Raw genomic sequence first — 25,191 nt, 5'->3', positions numbered from 1 at the left:
AACTGCTGGTGTCACTGCTAAAAAAGCTGTGCTGATACATGAGGATACATTCAGAGCTTAATACAAAAGATAACAGATGTAAATAATAATAATGATGCAGTACATGAACAGTAGAAGAGGCATGTGTTTTTAGGACAGTATTCAGAGCATGAAGTACATCAACATCAAATAAATGTACAAGGTTCAGATTGACAGATTCCCAAAACCAAACAGCTTCTGTTTGGTTCTGTTTGTCTCTGCACAGCCCTGTAAGAGAAGCACAAAGACAGAACATGGTTTATCACAGTCATCCATCATGTGGCACTTTGTGGAGAATAAATCACTCACAGTATGAATCCTACATGGCAGCATGAGCTCCGAGAGCTGCTCCTGCTCTGATTTCAGAATAAACTGCTGCATCAGCAGCTGCAGGAGCTGATGTTCCTGTGAATGGAGGCCTGATTCATTTAGAACTGTAATCTGATCATTCAACATGATGTTGTTCTTAACCAGCAGTGTCCATTTATACAAAGACTGACTGTGTGTCACGGCTTTAAGTCTTTAAACATGACGTACACTGTGGATGCATACATGTAAATACTGCACAATAACAACAATGGCAGCTGAATGCAGACTTTACTGTACCTGTTTTATTCTTGGCCTTTCCTTTCTTGTGGTGGATGATCTGAGAATACAGCAGATTATCTGCAGCAGGAGCTGATGGTGGAGCACACGTAATGTGTGAGAACATGAACAGTTCAGCTTCATGTTATATCTGTCTGTCTGCAGCACGGGATTATTCCATCTCAAACTTTTAGGAACACCGAACCTCACACAGACCATGTGGAAGATTTGACTCTCTGCTGCCATGTACTGGTGACATGATGTAACTAACAGCATGCTGACCCAATAATTACCTGCAGTGTGGTGCTATGACGACACATTTCAACACAAACATGACTGTTGTAGGCGACTGTACCTGCTGTCTTCACTTCAGAGTAAACACACCCCTCCTCTCCCTCATGTGTCCTCTCTGTTAAGACAATATTTGACAATAAAAAACTAAATCTTTCTTAACTATCGTCTCATTTTCTACACTGCATGTATTTGGAGTACTCACTCTTCTTTCCAAACTTCTTCAGCTCAACTACAGAGTATGTGACATCTTGGGGTCCACTTGCTTCTGTAATATACACACATCTATATTTATACAATTTTATTTCAAACCTTAATGTGAGCTGAATGAAGAAAAGTTAAATAAAAGTCCACATTAGTATTTAATAAGTGCTGACCATTGAGAGGAGAGCAGTGTTCATTCGTACTGACTTCCTGATTTCTGTTGGAGCCCTGACTGCTGCTCTCTGACTGGAACAGCCTGTAAAATAACACATACAGTACATTTAATACAGAAACATGAAAGCACTGATGCATGTTGAAGAAAAGTTTAGAGATGAGTGCTGCACTAACCTGATAAAGCAGGAATCTGTGAAAAAAGACATTTGTTGTTACATGGTTTTATAATGTAAAAATATTCTGCTGTCATTCTGTGTCACATTTAAAGTTTATAGTAAATAAATGATGCATCAGAAGAAAAAGGTCTGACCTTTGGACTGTCTGTAGTGATACAGTAAGAGCACAATGACAAAGAATAATATGATTCCACACAGCAGTCCAACAATTAATGGCACTGAGGATGAGGAGCTTTCAGGTCTGGATACAACTATTAGAAATAATAAACATACATTAATACACTTACAGTCATGTGAAAAAATTAGGACACCCTTTGAAAGCATGTGGTTTTTTGTAACATTTTTAATAAATGGTTATTTAATCTCCGTTTCAACAATACAGAGAGATTAAAGTAATCAAACTAAACAATGAAAACTGAAGAAAAGTCTTTTCAAGATCTTCTGTAAATGTCATTCTACAAAAATGCCTATTCTAACTGAGGAAAAAGATAGGACACCCTCACATGTATTCCCTCTTAAATTGGCTCAGATCTCACACAGGTATATCACACCAGGTGCACATAATTAGTAGATCGTTACTCTGCATGTTGAATGAGGCTTGCCCTATTTAAACCTCAGACATTTAGTTTGGTGTGCTCCTGACTGTTGAAGTGAGAGTGAGCACCATGGTGAGAGCAAAAGAGCTGTCAGAGGACTTCAGAAAAAAGATTGTAGCAGCCTATGAGTCTGGGAAGGGATTTAAAAAGATCTCAAAAGATTTTGAAATCAGCCATTCCACTGTCCGGAAGATAGTCTACAAGTGGAGGGCTTTCAAAACAACTGCCAACATGCCCAGGACTGGTCGCCCCAGCAAGTTCACCCCAAGAGCAGACCGCAAGATGCTAAAAGAGGTCTCCAAAAACCCTAAAGTGTCATCTCGAGAACTACAGCAGGCTCTGGCTACTGTTGATGTAGAAGTACATGCCTCTACAATCAGAAAGAGACTGTACAACTTTAACTTGCATGGGAGGTGTGCAAGGAGGAAACCTTTGCTTTCCAAGAGAAACATCAAGGCCAGACTGACATTTGCCAGAGATAAAGTTGACAAAGACCAGGACTTCTGGAATAATGTGCTTTGGACAGATGAGTGCAAAATGGAATTATTTGGACACAACAGCAGAGGACATGTTTGGCGTAAACCAAATACAGCATTCCAAGAAAAGAACCTCATACCAACTGTGAAGCATGGAGGTGGAAGTGTCATGGTTTGGGGCTGCTTTGCTGCAGCAGGACCTGGTCAGCTCACCATCATAGAATCCACCATGAATTCTACTGTGTATCAGAAGGTGCTTGAAGAACATGTGAGACCATCAGTTAGAAAATTAAAGCTGAAGCGGAACTGGACCATGCAACATGACAATGACCCAAAACATACTAGTCAATCAACCAAAGATTGGCTGAAAAAGAAGAAATGGAGAGTCCTGGAATGGCCAAGTCAAAGTCCAGATTTGAATCCCATTGAGATGCTGTGGGGTGACTTGAAAAGGGCTGTACGTGCAAGAAACCCCTCAAACATCTCACAGCTGAAAAAGTTCTGCATTGAGGAGTGGGGTAAAATTTCCTCAGACCGATGTCGGAGACTGGTAGATGGCTACAAGAACCGTCTCACTGCAGTTATTTCAGCCAAAGGAGGTAACACTCGCTATTAGGGGCAAGGGTGTCCTATCTTTTTCCTCAGTTAGAATAGGCATTTTTGTAGAATGACATTTACAGAAGATCTTGAAAAGACTTTTCTTCAGTTTTCATTGTTTAGTTTGATTACTTTAATCTCTCTGTATTGTTGAAACGGAGATTAAATAACCATTTATTAAAAATGTTACAAAAAACCACATGCTTTCAAAGGGTGTCCTAATTTTTTCACATGACTGTATATTGGACTTGGTGTCATTAGTACAGACAATAATCAAAACAATATTACCGTAATATACCAAAAAAGGAGCATCAAACCTCTTTACTCACCTTTAACTGACATCCAGCTCTGAGGTGACTTCTTTCCTGAATGTTCACACCTGTAGAAACCTTCATGTGACTCTGACACTGCAGAGATCTTCAGCTCCCCTCTGGTATCACTTTGAACAAGTTTGTCATTGTGATAGAAAAACACATTGGAAAGTTTGTTTTGTCCTCTCAGTCTGCAGCCAAGAGTAACAGAGTCTCCTTCAGTCACACTATTGACAGGACTCTCCAGGACAATGTCTGTATCTGTGAGACAGTCAGAGGACGTCAGTCAGAGATCAGTCAGTGAGGTGGAGGTTAGTGTATAGTAAGAAATCACCTACCATGTACAGTGATGTTGACTGTGTTGCTGAACTCTCCTGATGCAGACTCACACCAGTACACACCAGTATCAGACTGTGATGTGTTGATGTTACATGTGGATCCAGTCATTGTTCCCCAGTTAGAACAGGATGACAGACGTCCTTCATCAGAGAACTTCCTCACTCTCCACTCAGTAGAGTTTCCCTCACAGGTCAGTGAGACAGACTCAGAGGTGAAGTGTTGGACTCTGTCAGGATTCACTGTGAGAGACGCTGCTGGATGAAGACCTGAAAAACAAAACATGTCAAAGGAACAAAGTAAGAACTCAAAAATGACACGATGAAAAAATGACACACAACCAGCTCATTCTGATTCTCTCAATAAACAGAGGAATCACAGTGACAGAATAAATTCTTCTCACTGAGAGGACAGAATCAAACTGACCTGCAGACCAGACAAACTTTGGGTCACTGTAATCAGAGTGATACTCTGGGTCTCCTCTTCCAGCTCTGCACACATATGCTGCTGTGTGTGTCTGTCCATGAATGATGTAGGAATCCTGTGCAGTCCCATCAGTGCTACCAGGCAGCAGCTCATAGCTGTAAGACCAAGAGTTCTTTGACAGACCAGGAACAGCTTTATACCAGTAGAACCTCCATCCTGCAGGTGGATGTTCAACCTCACAGCTCAGAGTTACTGAGGCTCCAGGACTCAGCCATGATGGAGACACAGTGAGGACAGGTCGGGGTTTAACTGTTGGAAAGAGATGATGTTAAAACAGACTGTCAGATTGCAGATTTAGAGCTTTATAAATAAAATAACACTTACTGTCAGATACTGTCAGTCTGACTGGATCACTCCACTCTGTTGTTGTATGTTCATTTTTCATGTAGCCCTTACAGCTGTAGGCTCCACTGTGTGATGAAGAAGCAGAACTAATCCTGTACTCATTCTGATTTGAAGGTTTGTTGGAGTCTGGTGCTTTCCATTCATAACCCCACTCAGTGTCTCCTCCTTGGATCTCACATCTGACACTGATCTTCTCTCCTTCATATATCTGAGTCCAGTTAGGTTGCAGAGTCACAACAGGTCTGATTGAAACTTTGAAACACAACAAGTTCATATCTGTTCATATTTTATTCATCCTGATACAAGATCACAGCAGACATTGTGTGTTACATACAACTCACCAAGTTTGTTGATCTTCACTGATTGGCTGTACTCTGTGTAGTAAAGTGGGTCTCCTCCTCTTCCTCCTCTGCACCAGTACTCTCCTTCCTTTGAGACTCTGATTTGTTGGTCTGAAAGTGAAACAGCCTCCTGTGTGGTCAGAGGTTCAGAGGATTTCTGATCTCTGTACCAGAAGTATTTCCATCCAGAGGACTGTTTCACAGAGCAGGTCAGAGTCACACTGCCCCCTGCTGGAACAGCTGACTCGTCTGCAGTCAGGTCAGCTGTTGGTTTAGCTGCAGTTCAGTTTAGAGCAAAAACATTAAAAGTGAATTGCTGTTAATATTAATTACACTAATCTGAAATGACCAAAACTATTATTATTATTATAGTATTGTGTGTTTAAATAATGAGAAACCTTTCAGAAAATCAACGTTCTGTAGTAGAAGATTTGAATTGAAACAATGAATGAATCAAACTCACCTGATACAGTCAGTGTGATGGGATCACTCCACTCTGTTGAGGAGAACTTGTCCACTCTCTGTTTACCTCTGCACCAGTACTGTCCACGACTGGAATCAGATGCAGTGATAACCCAGAGTTCACCGTGTCTTTGAATTTGTTGTGATCTGCCTGTTCTCAATTCAAACTCCCACTCAGTGGCTCCTCCATTCTGGATCTGACATCTCAGAGTTATCTCCTCTCCTCTGAATATCTGAGTCCAGCTGGGCTGCTGTGTGATCACAGCTTTATGGGAAACTGTTTCCAACAAACACACAATGTGAATAAAAACAAGAATTTAACCAACAGATAAAAACACATCATTATCAGGAGTTACAGTGATGTTCATTATGAATGGAAGTGATTTTATTTCAGAACAAAGACCCTTCATTCACCTCTTTTCTCCACTGTGACAGCACCACTGTACTCTGTGTAGTAAACGTGGTCTCCTTCCTCCTCTTCCTCCAATGCACTGATAGATGCCTCCTTCTGAAACACTGACAGTGTCTGATTGATCATTTATTGGTTGAGCTACAGAAGACTCTGAGGTACGTCTGTTCCAGTAGTACTTCCACCCTGAAGAGACGTCCACAGAGCAGGTCAGTGTTACGCTGCCCCCTGCTGGTATGACTGTCTTGTCTGCGCTCAGTGAGGCCACAGGTTTATCTGCTGAGAGGTTTGTAGGAAAAAACATGTAGGACTGTTTTTACTTTATGACTTTCAGTCTCCACTAACTGAGCACTACAGCAACAGTAGCATATCACACATTGTTTGGAAAACAGGAACATATGTAGCACATTATGTAGTGTTTACTAGTACTTTCATTGTGGTTAATTCAGCACTTTATATGGATTAAAGATGATCAGCTTACCTGATACAGTCAATCTGAGGGCTTCACTCCACTCTGTTGTTAACTTGTCTTTTCTACCCAGACATCTGTATTCTCCACTGACAGATGCAGAAACTCTGATGGACCTTTTGTCATCCTCTGTTGGAGCTGTGTGTACATTAGGTGGTGTCCATTCATACCTCCACTGAGTTCCTTCAGCTCCCTGAATGTCACATCTGAGGGTGATCGTCTCACCAGAGAATATCTCAGTCCAGCTGTGTTCCAGGATCACAGAGGGCTTATTAGGTCCTATTCAGTCAGAATAAAGAGAGATTAAACAGAAACATGTTATTCATTTCAACACTAAAGTTTGTGGTAATTGTTTGAATGCATACAAAAAATAAACATAGAGCTACACCACAAATAATGCTGCTTTATTTATATTAATCAGATGCATTTAGTGTCAAATAGAAACAGTTTCAGCATCTTATTCATTGATCATCCTGAATCTAAAAGTTACTGTGTGACATGAACATGTTTTATGTTTGTCTTCCTGCTCACTTCCTGTTGTTACTGATGACATCATCCTTTAACTGTCACCTCACTGTTCTAATAGAGGTGCACAAACTCTGTTAAACAGTTCTTCATATTCAGAGATCTGTTAAATCTAAACAGCAGTTAGAGAAAGGTCCTCTGTTTTATGTGAACTGAATATAAACAAGACATTTTTTCATATATTCTTGTCATGATTCAAGTATTGATCATTTCTTCATCATAGAGCTAAGAGAATATACAATTCCATTCTCTTCTTTCAAAACTTACCTTCTAAACTCTATTTTCTTAAGTGACTCTCAGACAAACTTACACTACAGAAATATATTTTAAAGGAAGGAGAAGCTCTAAACACATTAATCTAACAACAGTTCTCACTATTGTTCTCTACACTCTGTACTCTTGTCATTATTTTTGCAAACAATGACACTAAAGGTAAAATAAAAGAGTACAGTTTCTCTTAGTGTAATAATATCCTCACCAACGCTCTGATAACAGTATTATTATAATCATATTGGATTTTTTGTGATATTCAAATTATGATATTCCTCTGCATGTCTGTATTTCATTAGGTTATTCTATAAATAGTCCTTATTTTGACCTTATTTTCACTTTATTCTATGTTTCTCTTACTCTGGTAGTACATTGTGCACTTTGTGTTGTTCTGCTGCTGTGACAACTTAATTTCCCTCTGTGGATCAATGAAGTTCTGTCTTATCTTATTTATAATCTGTTTAATGAAAAAAATCTACAACTAATCCTGACTACATCAACGTCAACTGACAGGACAAATGTCTCTCTTTTAAAACATGAAGCTGAGTGGTGCTAAAGGAAGAGGAAGGATGAACAATGTGACGACCGGACAAACTTATTCTAAATGTTATAAACAGAATATAAACATCAATATAAAAGAACTGCAACAAGCATGTGTCACTGTTGTCTGAATAAATGAAGAAAGAAATGCAACAAAAGCTTCTGATTTAAAACATGGAGCTCAGTGGTGCTGAGGAAGAGGAAGTATTAACACAGTAACAAGCAACATTAATATAACTGAGGTGCAATTTGGATCAGTCCTGTCTAAAAATGAAGAAAGTAAAGTTCTGATTTTTCAGCATCATCAGAGCAGGAGGAGCTTCTGACATGTGATCAATGTTTTTTGTTTCTGTTGGTAACAAAATGTCTCTTTTCTTCATTACTGACAAACACATGAAACATTTGAAAAGTTCATGTTGTTTCATTTCAGAACTAATTATTAAACTCACCAGTTTCCTTAATGGTGACTTCACTGCTAACTGCTGTCATGAACTCTGGGTCTCCTCTTCCTCCCCTGCAGTGATAGATTCCTCCTTCTGAAACACTGACAGTGTCTGATTGATCATTTATTGACTGAGCTTCAGAAGAGTTATGTCTGTACCAGTAGTACTTCCACCCTGAAGAGACGTCCACAGAGCAGGTCAGTGTTACGCTCCCCCCTGCTGGTATGACTGTCTTGTCTGCTCTCAGTGAGGCCCGAGGTTTATCTGCAGTGAGGAAGAAAAAAATGAAACAGTCAGTAAAAAACAGTCAAACAGTAAATAGTAAATGGTTAGAGTATGAATTACTGCAGAAAAATCTTTGCACTTCATTCTTTTCAGACACTGTTGTGAAAACAGGAAGACATGCAGCACAATACTTAGTGTGTATTTAGTAGCAGTTAAATTGTTGGTTAGATTTGACCTAATTCAGCACTTTTATATGGATTAAAGATGATCAGCTTACCTGATACAGTCAATCTGAGGGCTTCACTCCACTCTGTTGTTAACTTGTAGCTTCTACCCCGACAGCTGTATTTTCCACTGTCTGACCCATAAACTTTGGTGGACCTGTATTTACTGTGTGTTGAATGAAGGTCTAACTCATCTCGTCTCCATTCATACGTCCACTGAGTTCCTTCAGCTCCCTGAATGGCACATCTGAGGGTGATCTTCTCATCAGAGAATATCTCAGTCCAGCTGTGTTCCAGGATCACAGAGGCCTTCATGGAACCTGTTCAAATCAAAAACACCCAGGTAGAATACAAAAGAGATTAAACACAAACATGTTATTTGTTTTAGTACTAAACTCTATGATAATTATGTGAATGCATGTTGTGCTGTGGTACATCTTAAAATAATTAATGTTACAAAACAAAAATCAAAAATAAAGCTGTGAAACTTTTAAACTGTATTTACATCATCAGGATGAATCTAGGGTCAAACACAGACTGAATATAACTATAGATAAAGTGTTCTTGACATCAACCACATGTTTGTGGAGGTTGAGTCTCTGCTCGAGGTTATATTACAAAATATACACTACTGTTCCAAAGTTTGGGGTCACTTGGAAAAGTCTTTATTTTTCAATGAAGATAACATTAAAGTAATCAGACTACAGTCTAGACATTGTTAATGTGGTAAATGACTATTCTAGTTACAAAAGGCTGATTTTAATGGAATATATACAAAGGTATACAGAGGCTCTTTCCAGCAGCCATCACTCCTGTGTTCTAAGTGTACATTGTGTTAGCTAATCGTGTTAAAAAGGCTAATTGATGATTAGAAAACTCCTGTGAAATGATGTTAGCACAGCTGAACAAACTAAGCTGTGATGTTGCCGCCAGCGTGTGGTTTCAGAGAGCATGCAGACAGAATTAGAAGTGTGATGTAGTGTCACAGTGTGTCTAGTTCAGTGTCCTGTCTCACAGATCTATCATTTATTATTCACAGTGACTACAACAATATCCTGAGGTTCTGCCGGCAGACCTCCAGCTTTAAACAGGCTGTGTGAAAGAACCAAATATCATTTAACCCTGTGTTCACACCAAGAGAGACTAAAGCTGTAAAATCACTTTCGTGGCTCAAAGTTCGAATCACTCATGACGAGAGAAATTTAAGAGTTTGATTTAGCTTATTTAAAGGAGCCGTATGCTTTTAGGACTTTGCTTCCACTTTTTGTGGCATCTTAACTATTGAACAGAAAACACAGCTGTCACTTGGTATCAAGAGAACGTGTTTTCCTTTAAATAAACTGTGCTCTCACATTGAGGTCAGGCTGCGTTTATTATGCAGGATCTGTTTAGTAAAAGTATTTAATCAAATGAATGCACATTTTCTTAATAGAGAACAGAAATTAATTATCAAGGAAGACTAGCATGCTAGGAGCTCGATTAGCAGGCAAGTATGTATTGATCAATTGCATCATCTTTTTAAAAACAAACTCTTCAGTAAAATATGTTCTCCTTAATGATAAACACATCTGTCCCTGTAATCTAATCACATTCATTGTATGATTAGTGATTAAGATCATCAATCTAATACACAACATAATATAAACACTGAGAAGTTGATAAACAGGAGATAAATTCTTTGTGTAATATACAAATGAAGAGAAAAATAAAGACAAAGTATAATTTGTCACCTTCAGTGTGTCCGTAGAGGAGTGTGCTGAACACTGAAATAAAGATTAAAACCTCATCAGACATCATCAAACCAAAAGAAAGTGATCAATCACAACATTAAAACACTATATATACACACTGTAGATGTGTGGAGCCAAATCCAGCAGAACTTCAGTGTAAAACAGAGACATATCAGCAGCCGACGTTCATAAAGACACCAGTCTGCTCAGAAACACTCTTCAGAAACAACAAGTCAGAAATGTACTTACAGAATAAGTCCAGCACACAGAGCAAAGTGTGCCCCATCCTCACATCCAGCACAACTGAACAAAGTGTTCTAACTATTCATAATTATAATGCTGAAGACAGAAGTGACGTTTCCTTAAAAGGTGTGATCAGAACATTTCACCTACATCAGCTTCTGAGTATAGACTTTTCCTCCCTTTGTGCCCCTCCAACTTTAGACAGCAGCTCTGACCACAGCAGTTTCACATGGTTATATTTCCTGTCCTCTTCACACATATGAACATGTTTCTCTGCAAAGGTTTAGTCTGCTCCCTATAAATGTTATTGTACTTTAAACACTGCACATGCATAAAACATCAGACTGTTGAATTGAAGCATTTTACATCTTGTTGTTACAATAAAACTTTGCAGTACAATAAATAAAAAGCATCATTTATCCAAAGTGTAGAATCTATACACGTCCTCACTTTGTGGCAGAATGCTGGTTTATTTGTGGCTGTGACCTCAGACTCAGGAAATGACTGAAAGGTGGAATCAAATGTTTGTTTCACAGCAACAAGAGTAACACCATCAGAGGACAATGTGTGTATATACAACACACACTGTAACAGATCTCTATACTGTTCATGTTTAGAATACTTTATTGCACAGTACGTCTGAATTAAAGGGAAAATTCACCACTTTCATTGATTTACTGATTGTGCTGAGTTAGCAGTAGCTGCCAATAAAAGATTCGCTGTGATGGGGTGAATGTTTCTGTGATACATCATCTATACATTGCTAGCTAGATAACAAGCTAACTGCAGAGTCTCACCAAGGAGTCTAGTGCACAGATGGCACAGATAAGCCTGCTGTCTGTCAACACCGCAGCAGTGTGCCGCTGTTTTTAGAACAGCAGTTAATTACTCACTTATGCTCCGTCTACATATTTTCCTTCTCTAAAACTTCACCAGTATTTACCGTAATATCCGCAGCAATCAAGGGTGCGCACTTGGTGGCTTTACTCATAACTCCATACACATATACTTACACTGCGCACCGCTCACGGGCGCGACGCGGTGTCACGCTGTGACGTCCTGACGAGGAAGTGGGCAGGCAAAGCGTGCCGGCGTTTCTCTGCCCTTTAAATATCAGAGAGTCGCGCGCTTCTAGTCAGCTGACTTCCGTTTGATAAAAATAATGTTTAAACTGAGTAAATGTGGGAATTACTATGTCTGTGAACAGAAATATTGTTTGCATGGTTTCTATGTGTGTTTGGGAGGTATAAAATACTTACCTGTGTAAAAGAAGTATGAAGTCAAAATACTCCAGCCCAGTGGGAGGAGCAAGAGGGTTAACAGAGGGTGCTGTGGCTCCTCTGGGAGACTCTGACGATGGTTACAAGGCAGGTAACAGCTCCTGGAGGTAAGTGAGCTTGTCATTATTTGTGATTCTCAAGACTTTGTTGAAGCTTCGACACATGGTTCAAGAAATGGTTCATTACTCGAGGCTTCAATGACACAGTGCTCGAGTAGGACATCTAGTGGTGAATAAAATGAATTGCGGTGTGTTACAGGTTCATGGATTGTTTGGGATTTGAATCGCCGTGCACAGTCTCATTCGACTACACTACATGGTTGAATGGTTTCAGGCAGACACAATAAAATACATCAGTTTCACTGCACACAGTTGTTATACAAAGTTACATTTGAAGTGGATAAATAATTATTAGGGCTAATCAAACATCATGATTAAGCCGATTCAAATTTTTAACACAATTAAAGCATTTCCGGCATGTTGAGGATTGAATCAGACAAATGGAGTCAGAGGTTCAGCCTTTTGTGGGATTTTATTAAGATCAATTGTTTGACACGTTTCAATCAACAATTTCAACAGCAAAGTTCTCCAGTCCCAAGGCTAAGTCTCTTTTTATAGCAAAGCATGTCTGTGTGTGTGTGTGTGTGTAGATTGGCCAGCTCTTTAACCCAGATTGCAAGGACACCTCTGGGTCCTATCAATGGAAATGTTTACATTTCCATCCTGCTTTCTCACATCAGATCGAGACACAAAATCATGGACAGCAATGACACTATGTCCTGATACTTCAAAACATTTCCTCAGTTCTGGACAACACTAAGAAATCAACATGTGTTAGGCCAAATCCAACATTCCATGAGCATATTCATATATTCATATATAAACAACAATATTTTCCACAACAGGTGGAGAATGAAGCTGGATGGTGGTGTAGTATCATTGTTGGTTTAGGTTCTAGAGGGTCCGGGTTCAAAACTTATGAGACGCGAATCAGCGAGGGGTCCTCCACACACTAACAGAGAGTTTTGCCTATGCAAGAGGAACATGATCAATAACATTTCTTTTACTAAAATGTACACAATGACAAATTGCGATTAACTGCGTTTAGCTCTATGTTATTCTTAGATATAAATAATAAAAATAAATGTGACTCGTTGGCATCTAAGTAATATATTTAACTCATATTTAAAGAATCAAACTAATGAATGTATCAATGTAGCTAATATATTTCATCTAACTAATCAATCTATAACTTTATATTGATATATCTATATTAAATAGGGATGTCCAACACACCCCATCCCACCAAGCGATTCACAACCCGAACCAATCACACGACTCGTAAGCTGTACAAAGCAGGTGAGTGATTGAGTGACATAAAACACTATTTTACATGTTAATAAAGACATCAGACCTCTGCTTTCTGACTTAACATTACACATTATTATGAGCATGACCGCTTTAACTGACAGGCGGTTGCCGTATCACAGCGTGAGCTTCCCCGCCCACCTCAGCTCCATTTACACTGAACACCAAGAAAAATAGACTTAAGTCAAAAAGGTGAACTCAGGACAACTCACTATATATATAAACAAACATATAGGTGTACATACCAGGGATGCAGACTCCAAGAAGCAACACAACCATATGTGACATTACCGTGGTCACACAGTTGACCAACTTTTGTTATGTTTTATTGAGGGCTTTGTGGAAAGATTAAGAAATGTTCCATATTACTTACTAAAAGAATATTTTAACCTCAGGCTGCTTTGTCTGCATGTCATGTTGGAATATCTGTGTGAACTGTGGTTAATCTTTGTTAAATACAGCACTTAGATCCAATGAGAAGTAAAGAAGAAATTATATTTAATAAGAACCATTTTATTTACAAAACGTTTCAAAGACCACAAAATAAAGTCTATGAAAGAACAGAACAACGACACACAATGAAACTCCATGTTGGACTTCATGTCCTTTACTTGTAATACTCTGGTTTGTCCTGTGGGTGGTGTTGTGGCTTCACTGGTGACATTTAGATTCAGCATGTGTAAAATGCTGCAGACAGTGTCCACTTTCTGACTTTGCTCTGAGCCTATTGAACGTCCCGGGCTGCTCGTCTGGTTGTGCTCTTGCATGATATCCACATTTATCTCAGAGGGTCCATCTGAACTACTTCTTTATAACATGGGAAACAATCTAAAGCAGGGCAGCACTGAAACATGTTCTGTTATCAAGGTTAAAACAGACAGCTAGTCATTGACTTCATGCTGCCATCTGTGCTTCTCTTTGTTTGTTGATGATGAACGTCTCTTCATGGACCTGAAATAAAATCACAGCAAACAGTCTCAGTTTAAAATACTGTCTTTGGAACATGAGCTCTGACTGTATATGAAGAATATTACCTGTGTTTGGATTCACATTACTGTAGTCAGACAGTGACTCTTCTGGGTCAACATGTTGACATATATCAATCATATATAAAATGATGATTCTCTCTGTATTTTAGTATCAATGTAACATCTCATATTTTTATATACTCACTCCTGCTGTCCAGAGCTTTGAGCTGAATCAGATATGAAGCATTATAGTAATCTTCTTCAGGCTGACCTGAAATAACATTAATGTGAGTACTGAGTTTCACAGTGATTCTATAATTATTATCACTTTAACCTGCTCCATGTCAATCAAAGTGTGTACTGTACCATTTCCAGAGCCTTCAGCTCCTCTGATTGTCTCATAGACACAAAGGTCGCCTACAGGACAGTGAAACATTAAATGAGTCACCTCACATCTGTCACACTCATTTAAACGTCTTCATGTTTTTATTAAATGTTGTTATTGAACAGTATTAAAGCTGCAGCAGCATGAATACATCTTATAAATATCTGTGACAACATTCAGAACCAGATGAAACACTGACCGTGGAGAAGAGAGGAGTATATCTGATGTTTGTTTACTTCCTGGTTCACTGTCTGCTCTGCAGAAGAACCTGTTATTAACAAAAAAATGATCATGTTGTTACATGGTTTTACAATTTATGATCTGAATGTTGCATCTGTGTGTGTAATTAATAAGTCAATCATCTTATCAGGAAAAAAGTGTGTCACCGTTTTCTTTAACTACACAACATAATCATGTTACCATGTAATTCTACGATTATTGAAAAGGCATCAAATAAGGATAAAGGGTTAGGTAAAGATCAGCTTGAAACACACAAACACATTTTACACATCCTGTCACATGGTCTAAATTTTAAAAGTTCCTGCCCCCATGAACACACAGAGTTGCAGTGTGTTCCATGTTCATGACTGAAATATCAATCTAATGTTGAAAGGGTTGAAAAGGATCAATCTTCATTTGTGATGTCACTGTGTCCTTGTGAACCTGAGAAAGAGCTAACAGACGACTGAACAATGACAAAGACAAACTTGTCCTGCAGGCCTTGAACTTATCAATCACCTCTCACGTGCCAGTAAAAATGTTCAGACTGACCCTGAGGTGAAGAAGTGTGTGGACTGCACTGAGCTTCATCCTGGTTGATCGTGTGCTCTGCCGTAGTGCTCTGAGATCTGCTGGGCCCCAAAGACGTTTTGTAAATACTCAACAGATAAGAGAGAACTGAATCCTGGTATGTTGACAATGAGAGACCGGGATGTTGTACCAACCTGACAAAGCACGAATCTGTGAGAAAGACAGTTTATTTATTAATTCCAAACATATGTAAGGGTAATAAGAAAACATCTGTATTGTTGAACTGATTGTGGTGTAATGGACATAGTATGTATGACAAAGAAATGGTCTGACCCTTTGAGTGTTTGTAACGACACAGAAGCAGCAGCAGCAGAATCAGCAGTAAAATTCCACAAACCAGCCCGACGATCAACAGAGTAAGAAATAAGGAGCTTTCAGGCCTGGTTACAGCTGTAAAGAAATGATCAGTCTAGCATCACTGTCCACCACCATCACATCACAACAACTACTACTGACAAAAGTAAAGAAATGACTCACATTTAACTGCCATCCAACTCTGTGGTGATTCATGTCCTGAACACTGACACCTGTAGAAGCCTTCATCTGCCTTTGACACTGCAGAGATGTTCAGCTCTCCTCTGGTGTCACTTTGGATGAGTTTGTCATTTTTATAGAAAAAAACATCAGAAACAACTTTTTCTGTCCTCAGCCTGCAGCCGAGAGACACAGACGTTCCTTCAGTCACAGGATGGGCAGGGCTCACCAAGACAAGCTCTTTGTCTGTAAAACAGTCAACAGTAATAATAAGCAACTTTGGATGATTCATAAACGATTGTTAAATAATCCTAATTTTCTAATTCCTAAAAACCAAACTGTGATGTTGGAAAAGCTTACACTGACTCTGTCCAGTGATGTTAACTGCATTGCTGAAGGCTGATCCCGACTCACACCAGTACACATTATTACCAGACCATTTAATATGAACATTACATGTGGATCCTTTCATTGTCCCCACAGAACTACAGTCAAATAAAATGTTGTTATCAGTAAACAACTTCACTCTCCACTCAGCAGAGTTTCCCTCACAGGTCAGTGAGACAGACTCAGAGGTGAAGTGTTGGACTCTGTCAGGATTCACTGCCAGAGACGCTGCTGGATGAAAACCTGAAAAACAAAACAAGAACCCATGCCACATGAAACAATGAAAATACTATAAGAACATTATCACCAAATACCCTGAGTGAGTAACCTGAAAAATGTATTTATAATTTTAGACTTTCTTGTTGTCATGAGAACAGAAAGGCCACAAAGAAACTGACCTGCAGACCAGACAAACTTTGGGTCACTGTGATCAGAGTGATACTCTGGGTCTCCTCTTCCAGCTCTGCACACATATGCTGCTGTGTGAGTCTGTCCATGAATGATGTAGGAATCCTGTGCAGTCCCATCAGTGCTACCAGGCAGCAGCTCATAGCTGTAAGACCAAGAGTTCTTTGACAGACCAGGAACAGCTTTATACCAGTAGAACCTCCATCCTGCAGGTGGATGTTCAACCTCACAGCTCAGAGTTACTGAGGCTCCAGGACTCAGCCATGATGGAGACACAGTGAGGACAGGTCGGGGTTTACCTGTTGGAAAGAGATGATGTTAAAACAGACTGTCAGAATGCAGATTTAGAGTTTTATCAATAAAATAACCCTTACTGTCAGATACTGTCAGTCTGACTGGATCACTCCACTCTGTTGTTGTATGTTCATTGTTCATGTAGCCCTTACAGCTGTAGGCTCCACTGTGTGATGAAGAAGCAGAACTAATCCTGTACTCATTCTGATTTGAAGGTTTGTTGGAGTCTGGTGCTTTCCATCCATAACCCCACTCAGTGTCTCCTCCTTGGATCTCACATCTGACACTGATCTTCTCTCCTTCATATATCTGAGCCCAGTTAGGTTGCAGAGTCACAACAGCCTTATTTGGGACTGTCCAGGTTAAAGAGTCACCAGTTAAAACAGCAAAAATAAAACACCACACAAAAAGACACGTTGCATTCCGTCAAAACTCAAACTCACTGTTTTTATCGATGCTGAGTGGATCACTGTCCTCAGTGTAGTAAACCGGTTCTCCTCTCTTACCCCTGCACCGGTAGGTTCCTTCCTGTGACACAATGATTTGTTCATTTGAATAGAAAACAGCATCCTCAGGTTTCAGAGGTCTAGACAGTTCCTCATCTCTGAACCAGGAGTATTTCCATCCAGATGATGCTGGGTTCATAGAGCAGTACAGAGTAACATTGCCTCCTACTGGAATGGCTCTCATGTTGGCACTCAGCTCGGCCTTTGGTCGAGCTGTGAGGGATTTTGAGAAAAACAATTTCCATGTGTTAGAATACATCCTGTTCAGGGATATAACATTAGAGCAGCTTCAACACTGAGAACCCTACAAACATGACTCACGTGATACAGACAACATGATGACTTTACTCCACTCAGTCGAGAAATAGGGGTCATCTCTGCGTCGGGTCTTACATTTGTACTGTCCACTGCTGGACTCGGACACACTGAAGTCCCAGACATTACTGTGTGTCGAGTGTGTATCTGACCCGGCTCTTCTCCGTTCATACACCCACTCGGTGCCTTCCCCTCCCTGGACCTCACATGTCAGCTTGATCCTCTCACCGCTGAATAACTGATTCCAGTCAGGCTGCCGTGTTAAAACAGCCTCGTTGGAATCTGCTTCCACCAGATATGAGCAGTTGGGATACAAACAGAAACATCACCAGTGAAACATTAAAGGTTTCATCACTAATTCTGATGGTGATCAGATTTTACTGAACTCACAGGTTATATCAACGGTGACCTCTTTGCTTATATGAGAGTAGAAAGGTGGTTCTCCTCTTAATCCTCTGCATCTGTAGATGCCTCCTTGCAGTACATTGACAACTTTGTTTTCTCCATCATGTTTTTCCACTGGATCTTCAGTGCTGCCTGGAACTCTTCTGAACCACTGGAACGTCCAGCCGACTGAGCCCTCCAACGAGCAGGTCAGCTTCATACTGCCTCCTACTGATGTGGTTGTCTTGTCTGCAGTCAGTGTGGCCGTGGGTTTATCTGATGTCATGACAAAAACAATGCTTAAAACAACTTCCCTGTTCTGCTTATATGTGCGAGTTACAATGTTAGCTGTGAACACAGGGTGTGAAAAGCATCAACCTTAAACTTCATTATTATATACTGGACTGGAACTTACCTAAAACAGTCAAATGTATAGTATTACTATCCTCAGTGTTACCGGAGCTCTTGTGGCGAGCAGCACACTGGTATTTACCGCTGTTATCTTTAGACTCAATGTCTAATTTGTAGGTTTTATGTGAATTGTAGGGGACATATGTTTGACCGTTCTTGTTGATTTTATATTCCCAGTGGCCTTCTTCTCCTTCCTCCACATCACACTTGAAGGTAACAGACTCTCCGATGAAAACAGTGGACCAGTTTGGGTCGGTTGTCAGCACAGCATCTAGAAACAACACAAACATGTTGATGCACTCTGCTATTCACAACCTGTGTGTTGTAATATAGTGACAAAAACAGGAACAGTGACAGAAAAGTGATGCAGTAAATGGAGACTTCAATTACCTTCAGCATGCCCACTGCAGAGGAGTGTAAAGAGCACTATGATAAAAAGACATCACACATATTCAATAACAACACATTTGTGATCTTATCTACTGTAGCTATTATTGGGTAATCTATAATAACCTGTGAAATGCATCAGTGCTGACGGACAGAAATCAAACATGTAAATAAATGAAATGGTTCTTCTCTCTGATTTCAGCCACATTCCAATCAAACTATCAGAGAACAACACAAATAACTGATGCTCCATCTCACTGAAACATTACCATGCAGGATTATGACAGAATAAGTCGTGGTGTACTCACAGATTAGCCCCAGCTCACAGAGCAAAGTGTGTCCCATCTTCACTGACTGACTTCCTGCACTGCAGTGTGGAGAAGCCTGAGTTACGATTTCATGTAAAAATGGACGTGCCTTTTTTCTAACTTCTTCTATCTCGGCTTCCTTCCTTATTTAACTTCTAGGCTTTGACGTGTTTTCACACCTTGCATCAACTCTACAGCAACACAGCAGACTGACTCGCACGCACAGGAAATTTCCAACATATGAAACATGCTAGAGGTCTGATGTGGCCACAGGAAGTCCTGCTTTAATTTTGTAGACTTCTTTTCCTGTTGCATGAAAATACAGAAATAGTGTCATGACAGAGAAGTGAGCACGAGGAGAGGAAAAGAACCCTGCCTCCTCTCCCAGATAGACCTTGTAAGTGGTCACAGAGTGGACCAGCTGCTGAGGACCATGCTGTTCAAACCACACAGTACAGACAACAGACCAACACTTTCACATATATGCACACAAACCCCACAGAAACATATTAAAAATAAAATTACATCAGAAACACTGGAGACATGAACTTTATTGTAAATCTGACCAAATTTCAACAAAAATATATTTTAAACTCTCATAATCTGTTTTCAGTGAGAACAGCTGATAAAATGTGATCCTTGAAAATAGATCATGGATTATTAGATATATGCAATAACTGCTGGTGTCACTGCTAAAAAAGCTGTGCTGATACATGAGGATACATTCAGAGCTTAATACAAAAGATAACAGATGTAAATAATAATAATGATGCAGTACATGAACAGTAGAAGAGGCGTGTGTTTTTAGGACAGTATTCAGAGCATGAAGTATATCAACATCAAATAAATGTACAAGGTTCAGATTGACAGATTCCCAAAACCAAACAGCTTCTGTTTGGTTCTGTTTGTCTCTGCACAGCCCTGTAAGAGAAGCACAAAGACAGAACATGGTTTATCACAGTCATCCATCATGTGGCACTTTGTGGAGAATAAATCACTCACAGTATGAATCCTACATGGCAGCATGAGCTCCGAGAGCTGCTCCTGCTCTGATTTCAGAATAAACTGCTGCATCAGCAGCTGCAGGAGCTGATGTTCCTGTGAATGGAGGCCTGATTCATTTAGAACTGTAATCTGATCATTCAACATGATGTTGTTCTTAACCAGCAGTGTCCATTTATACAAAGACTGACTGTGTGTCACAGCTTTAAGTCTTTAAACATGACGTAACCTGTGGATGCATACATGTAAATACTGCACAATAACAACCATGGCAGCTGAATGCAGACTTTACTGTACCTGTTTTATTCTTGGCCATTCCTTTCTTGTGGTGGATGATCTGAGAATACAGCAGATTATCTGCAGCAGGAGCTGATGGTGGAGCACACGTAATGTGTGAGAACATGAACAGTTCAGCTTCATGTTATATCTGTCTGTCTGCAGCACGGGATTATTCCATCTCAAACTTTTAGGAACACCCGAACCTCACACAGACCATGTGGAAGATTTGACTCTCTGCTGCCATCTATGGTGATATGATGTAACTAACAGCATGCTGACCCAATAATTACCTGCAGTGTGGTGCTATGACGACACATTTCAACACAAACATGACTGTTGTAGGCGACTGTACCTGCTGTCTTCACTTCAGAGTAAACACACCCCTCCTCTTCCTCATGTGTCCTCTCTGTTAAGACAATATTTGACATTAAAAAAAAACATCTTTCTTAACTATCATCTCATTTTCTACACTGCATGTATTTGGAGTACTCACTCTTCTTTCCAAACTTCTTCAGCTCAACTACAGAGTATGTGACATCTTGGGGTCCACTTGCTTCTGTAATATACACACATCTATATTTAGAATTTTATTTCAAACCTAATCTATAATCCTAACAGATTAAATGAACCAGTTGATGCATTTGTGAGCCAGACAAAGACAAACTGTACCATTTCCAGTGTGTCCAGAGGGAGTGACTGACTCATACAGGGGAGAATCACCTTCAGAAAGAACACAGAAACAGTCAGAGCAGTCTGCCTTATTCACATGGTTCATGTTTGAGAACATGTCTAATAGATCTCAGCTTTTAATGAATGTGTGCTGAAGGAAGAAAAGTTAAATCAAAGTCCACATTAGTATTTAATAAGTGCTGACCATTGAGAGGAGAGCAGTGTTCATTCGTACTGACTTCCTGATTTCTGTTGGAGCCCTGACTGCTGCTCTCTGACTGGAACAGCCTGTAAAATAACACATACAGTACATTTAATACAGAAACATGAAAGCACTGATGCATGTTGAAGAAAAGTTTAGAGATGAGTGCTGCACTAACCTGATAAAGCAGGAGCCTGTGAAAAAAGACATTTGTTGTTACATGGTTTTATAATGTAAAAATATTCTGCTGTCATTCTGTGTCACATTTAAAGTTTATAGTAAATAAATGATGCATCAGAAGAAAAAGGTCTGACCTTTGGACTGTCTGTAGTGATACAGTAAGAGCACAATGACAAAGAATAATATGATTCCACACAGCAGTCCAACAATTAATGGCACTGAGGATGAGGAGCTTTCAGGTCTGGATACAACTATTAGAAGTAATAAACATACATTAATACACTTATATTGGACTTGGTGTCATTAGTACAGACAATAATCAAAACAACATTACCGTAATATACCAAAAAAGGAGCATCAAACATCTTTACTCACCTTTCACTGACATCCAGCTCTGAGGTGACTTCTTTCCTGAATGTTCACACCTGTAGAAACCTTCATGTGACTCTGACACTGCAGAGATATTCAGCTCCCCTCTGGTATCACTTTGAACAAGTTTGTCATTGTGATAGAAAAACACATTGGAAAGTTTGTTTTGTCCTCTCAGTCTGCAGCCAAGAGTAACAGAGTCTCCTTCAGTCACACTATTGACAGGACTCTCCAGGATAAGACCATAATAAACTGTAAAGAGGACATCAGTCAGAGATCAGCTGATGCAGACCTTAAAAAGACATTTTAACATTGTTGACACTTAAACAGCAGCTTTATTCAAACTCCTATAAATCCTATCGAGCTTGTTTTGATGGTGATTTCATCATTTCATTATTGATTTTTTGTATTTAATTCTAATTCAAAATCCAAACTGACTCAAATGAAGACTGAAGTTTACATTACATCTACACAACAAAGAAGAAATCATGTGTCTGTTTTCTCACATACAATTATTTAACATAGCATAAAGTGAAACATATATGATCTAGAGTTATATAAGATGTTTAAGATGATTTAAATATAATAAAAAAATGTATTATACCATTTACAGTGATGTTGACTGTGTTGCTGAACTCTCCTGATGCAGACTCACACCAGTACACACCAGTATCAGACTGTGATGTGTTGATGTTACATGTGGATCCAGTCATTGTTCCCCAGTTAGAACAGGATGACAGACGTCCTTCATCAGAGAACTTCCTCACTCTCCACTCAGTAGAGTTTCCCTCACAAGTCAGTGGGACAGACTCAGAGGTGAAGTGTTGGACTCTGTCAGGATTCACTGTGAGAGACGCTGCTGGATGAAAACCTGAAAAACAAAACATGTCAAAGGAACAAAGTAAGAACACAAAAATGAAATGATGAAAAAATGACACACAACCAGCTCATTCTGATTCTCTCAATAAACAGAGGAATCACAGTGACAGAATACATTCTTCTCACTGAGAGGACAGAATCAAACTGACCTGCAGACCAGACAAACTTTGGGTCACTGTAATCAGAGTGATACTCTGGGTCTCCTCTTCCAGCTCTGCACACATATGCTGCTGTGTGTGTCTGTCCATGAATGATGTAGGAATCCTGTGCAGTCCCATCAGTGCTACCAGGCAGCAGCTCATAGCTGTAAGACCAAGAGTTCTTTGACAGACCAGGAACAGCTTTATACCAGTAGAACCTCCATCCTGCAGGTGGATGTTCAACCTCACAGCTCAGAGATACTGAGGCTCCAGGACTCAGCCATGATGGAGACACAGTGAGGACAGGTCGGGGTTTATCTGTTGGAAAGAGATGATGTTAAAACAGACTGTCAGATTGCAGATTTAGAGCTTTATCAATAAAATAACACTTACTGTCAGATACTGTCAGTCTGACTGGATCACTCCACTCTGTTGTTGTATGTTCATTTTTCATGTAGCCCTTACAGCTGTAGGCTCCACTGTGTGATGAAGAAGCAGAACTAATCCTGTACTCATTCTGATTTGAAGGTTTGTTGGAGTCTGGTGCTTTCCATTCATAACCCCACTCAGTGTCTCCTCCTTGGATCTCACATCTGACACTGATCTTCTCTCCTTCATATATCCAGTTAGGTTTCAGAGTCACAACAGGTCTGATTGAAGCTTTGAAACACAACAAGTTCATATCTGTTCATATTTGATTCATCCTGATACAAGATCACAGCAGACATTGTGTGTTACATACAACTCACCAAGTGTGTTGATCTTCACTGATTGGCTGTACTCTGTGTAGTAAAGTGGGTCTCCTCCTCTTCCTCCTCTTCCTCCTCTGCACCAGTACTCTACTTCCTTTGAGACTCTGATTTGTTGGTCTGAAAGTGAAACAGCCTCCTGTGTGGTCAGAGGTTCAGAGGATTTCTGATCTCTGTACCAGAAGTATTTCCATCCAGAGGACTGTTTCACAGAGCAAGTCAGAGTCACACTGCCCCCTGCTGGTAGGACCGTCTTGTTTGCATTCAGTGAGACCTGAGGTTTATCTGCAGTTAAGTTTATAAGACAAATAAAACAATTTAAAAATTAGAGTATGAATGAGTAAAGAAAATCTGTTACATCATGATCTCCAAATATAAATGAATTCACCTCCAGTAAAGAATAATGGATTTACTGGATTAAAATCAAACACAGAAACAGTTGGATTAAAATAATTTTGTTGGTTTTAGTTATGTTTACATGAAAACATTACAGAACATGACACTGTATTCTGGATAAAAGATGTCCATCTTACCTGATACAGTCAATGTGAAGGCTTCACTCCACTTTGTTGTGGATAAATTCTCTTTCCTGCCCCGACATCTGTATTCTCCACTGTCAGCAGAGGAAGCTCTGTTGATTCTGTATTCATTGGATGTTGAAGGAATGTTGGACATCCAATGTGTCCATTCATACGTCCACTGACGTCCTTCAACTCCCTGAATGTCACATCTGAGGGTGATCGTCTCATCAATGAATATCTGAGGCCAGCTGTGCTGCAGAGTGACTCTGGGAACTGTTCACATAGAAACATCCAGTCAGTCAGCAAAAAGTGTGATAACCTTAAATATTTCTTATCATATTGATCTTTTAACAGCTGAACTCTGTAACAAAGTGCTGTGGTTTGGTGTCCCAGTATTTACTCTGATTACATTTTATGTTGACATCATTTTATTTCATTCAATAAATTCCAGTGATTGTTTTTCATTAGTCCAACAGCTCAACATTGTTAATATTCCTCTGTCCACTTCTGAAGAGAGACAGACAGGTTTACTCCACAAAAACCAACTTTAAGGGGAAGAAATGCAACAAAAGCTTCTGATTTAAAACATGGAGCTCAGTGGTGCTGAGGAAGAGGAAGTATTAACACAGTAACAAGCAACATTAATATAACTGAGGTACAATTTGGATCAGTCCTGTCTAAAAATGAAGAAAGTAAAGTTCTGATTTTTCAGCATCATCAGAGCAGGAGGAGCTTCTGACATGTAATCAATGTTTTTTGGTTTCTGTTGGTAACAAAATGTCTCTTTTCGTCATTACTGACAAACACATGAAACATTTGAAAAGTTCATGTTGTTTCATTTCAGAACTAATTATTAAACTCACCAGTTTCCTTAATGGTGACTACATTGCTGCTATGTGTGTAGAACACTGGGTCTCCTCCTCTTCCTCCTCTTCCTCCTCTTCCTCCATAGCACTGATAGATTCCTCCTTCTGAAACACTGACAGTGTCTGATTGTTCATTTATTGGTTGACCTACAGAAGACTCTGAGATACGTCTGTA

At 39.6% G+C, this 25,191-nt stretch overlaps 2 protein-coding genes and 1 long non-coding RNA gene across 5 annotated transcripts in view; all 3 read right to left on the bottom strand.

Annotated features, from left to right (window-relative positions):
* Nucleotides 1-25,191, bottom strand: part of LOC114435448 (basement membrane-specific heparan sulfate proteoglycan core protein-like) — a gene marked incomplete at its 5' end in the record, with an annotated part of 184,095 nt that overhangs the window by 66,065 nt on the left and 92,839 nt on the right. The window lies entirely within an intron of this gene.
* Nucleotides 1-25,191, bottom strand: part of LOC114436664 (protein sax-3-like) — a 153,082-nt gene that overhangs the window by 123,465 nt on the left and 4,426 nt on the right. For both annotated transcript variants that reach the window (XM_028407088.1, XM_028407087.1), the window contains exons 3-4: nucleotides 8,557-8,823; nucleotides 8,061-8,318 (exon numbers count right to left, since the gene is read on the bottom strand). In XM_028407088.1, the coding sequence (XP_028262889.1) occupies nucleotides 8,061-8,318; nucleotides 8,557-8,818 (520 nt within the window). In that variant the 5' untranslated portion in view covers nucleotides 8,819-8,823. The remainder of the gene's footprint in view (nucleotides 1-8,060; nucleotides 8,319-8,556; nucleotides 8,824-25,191) is intronic.
* LOC114436684 (uncharacterized) lies at nucleotides 315-1,631 on the bottom strand. 2 transcript variants are annotated; one of them, XR_003670705.1, is made up of 7 exons: nucleotides 1,583-1,631; nucleotides 1,447-1,462; nucleotides 1,272-1,354; nucleotides 1,100-1,162; nucleotides 959-1,012; nucleotides 625-696; nucleotides 365-423 (listed from the first exon to the last, which is right to left on the bottom strand). It is a non-coding gene; the product is annotated as an uncharacterized LOC114436684 (long non-coding RNA). The 2 variants fall into 2 exon arrangements; XR_003670704.1 differs by having other exon boundaries at nucleotides 315-696.

The sequence above is a fragment of the Parambassis ranga genome, chromosome 5 (assembly GCF_900634625.1).
Source record: "Parambassis ranga chromosome 5, fParRan2.1, whole genome shotgun sequence".
NCBI lineage: Eukaryota > Metazoa > Chordata > Actinopteri > Ambassidae > Parambassis > Parambassis ranga.
The sequence above is the reverse complement of the archived record's forward strand: the minus strand, read 5'-3'. Positions and strand labels throughout refer to the sequence as shown.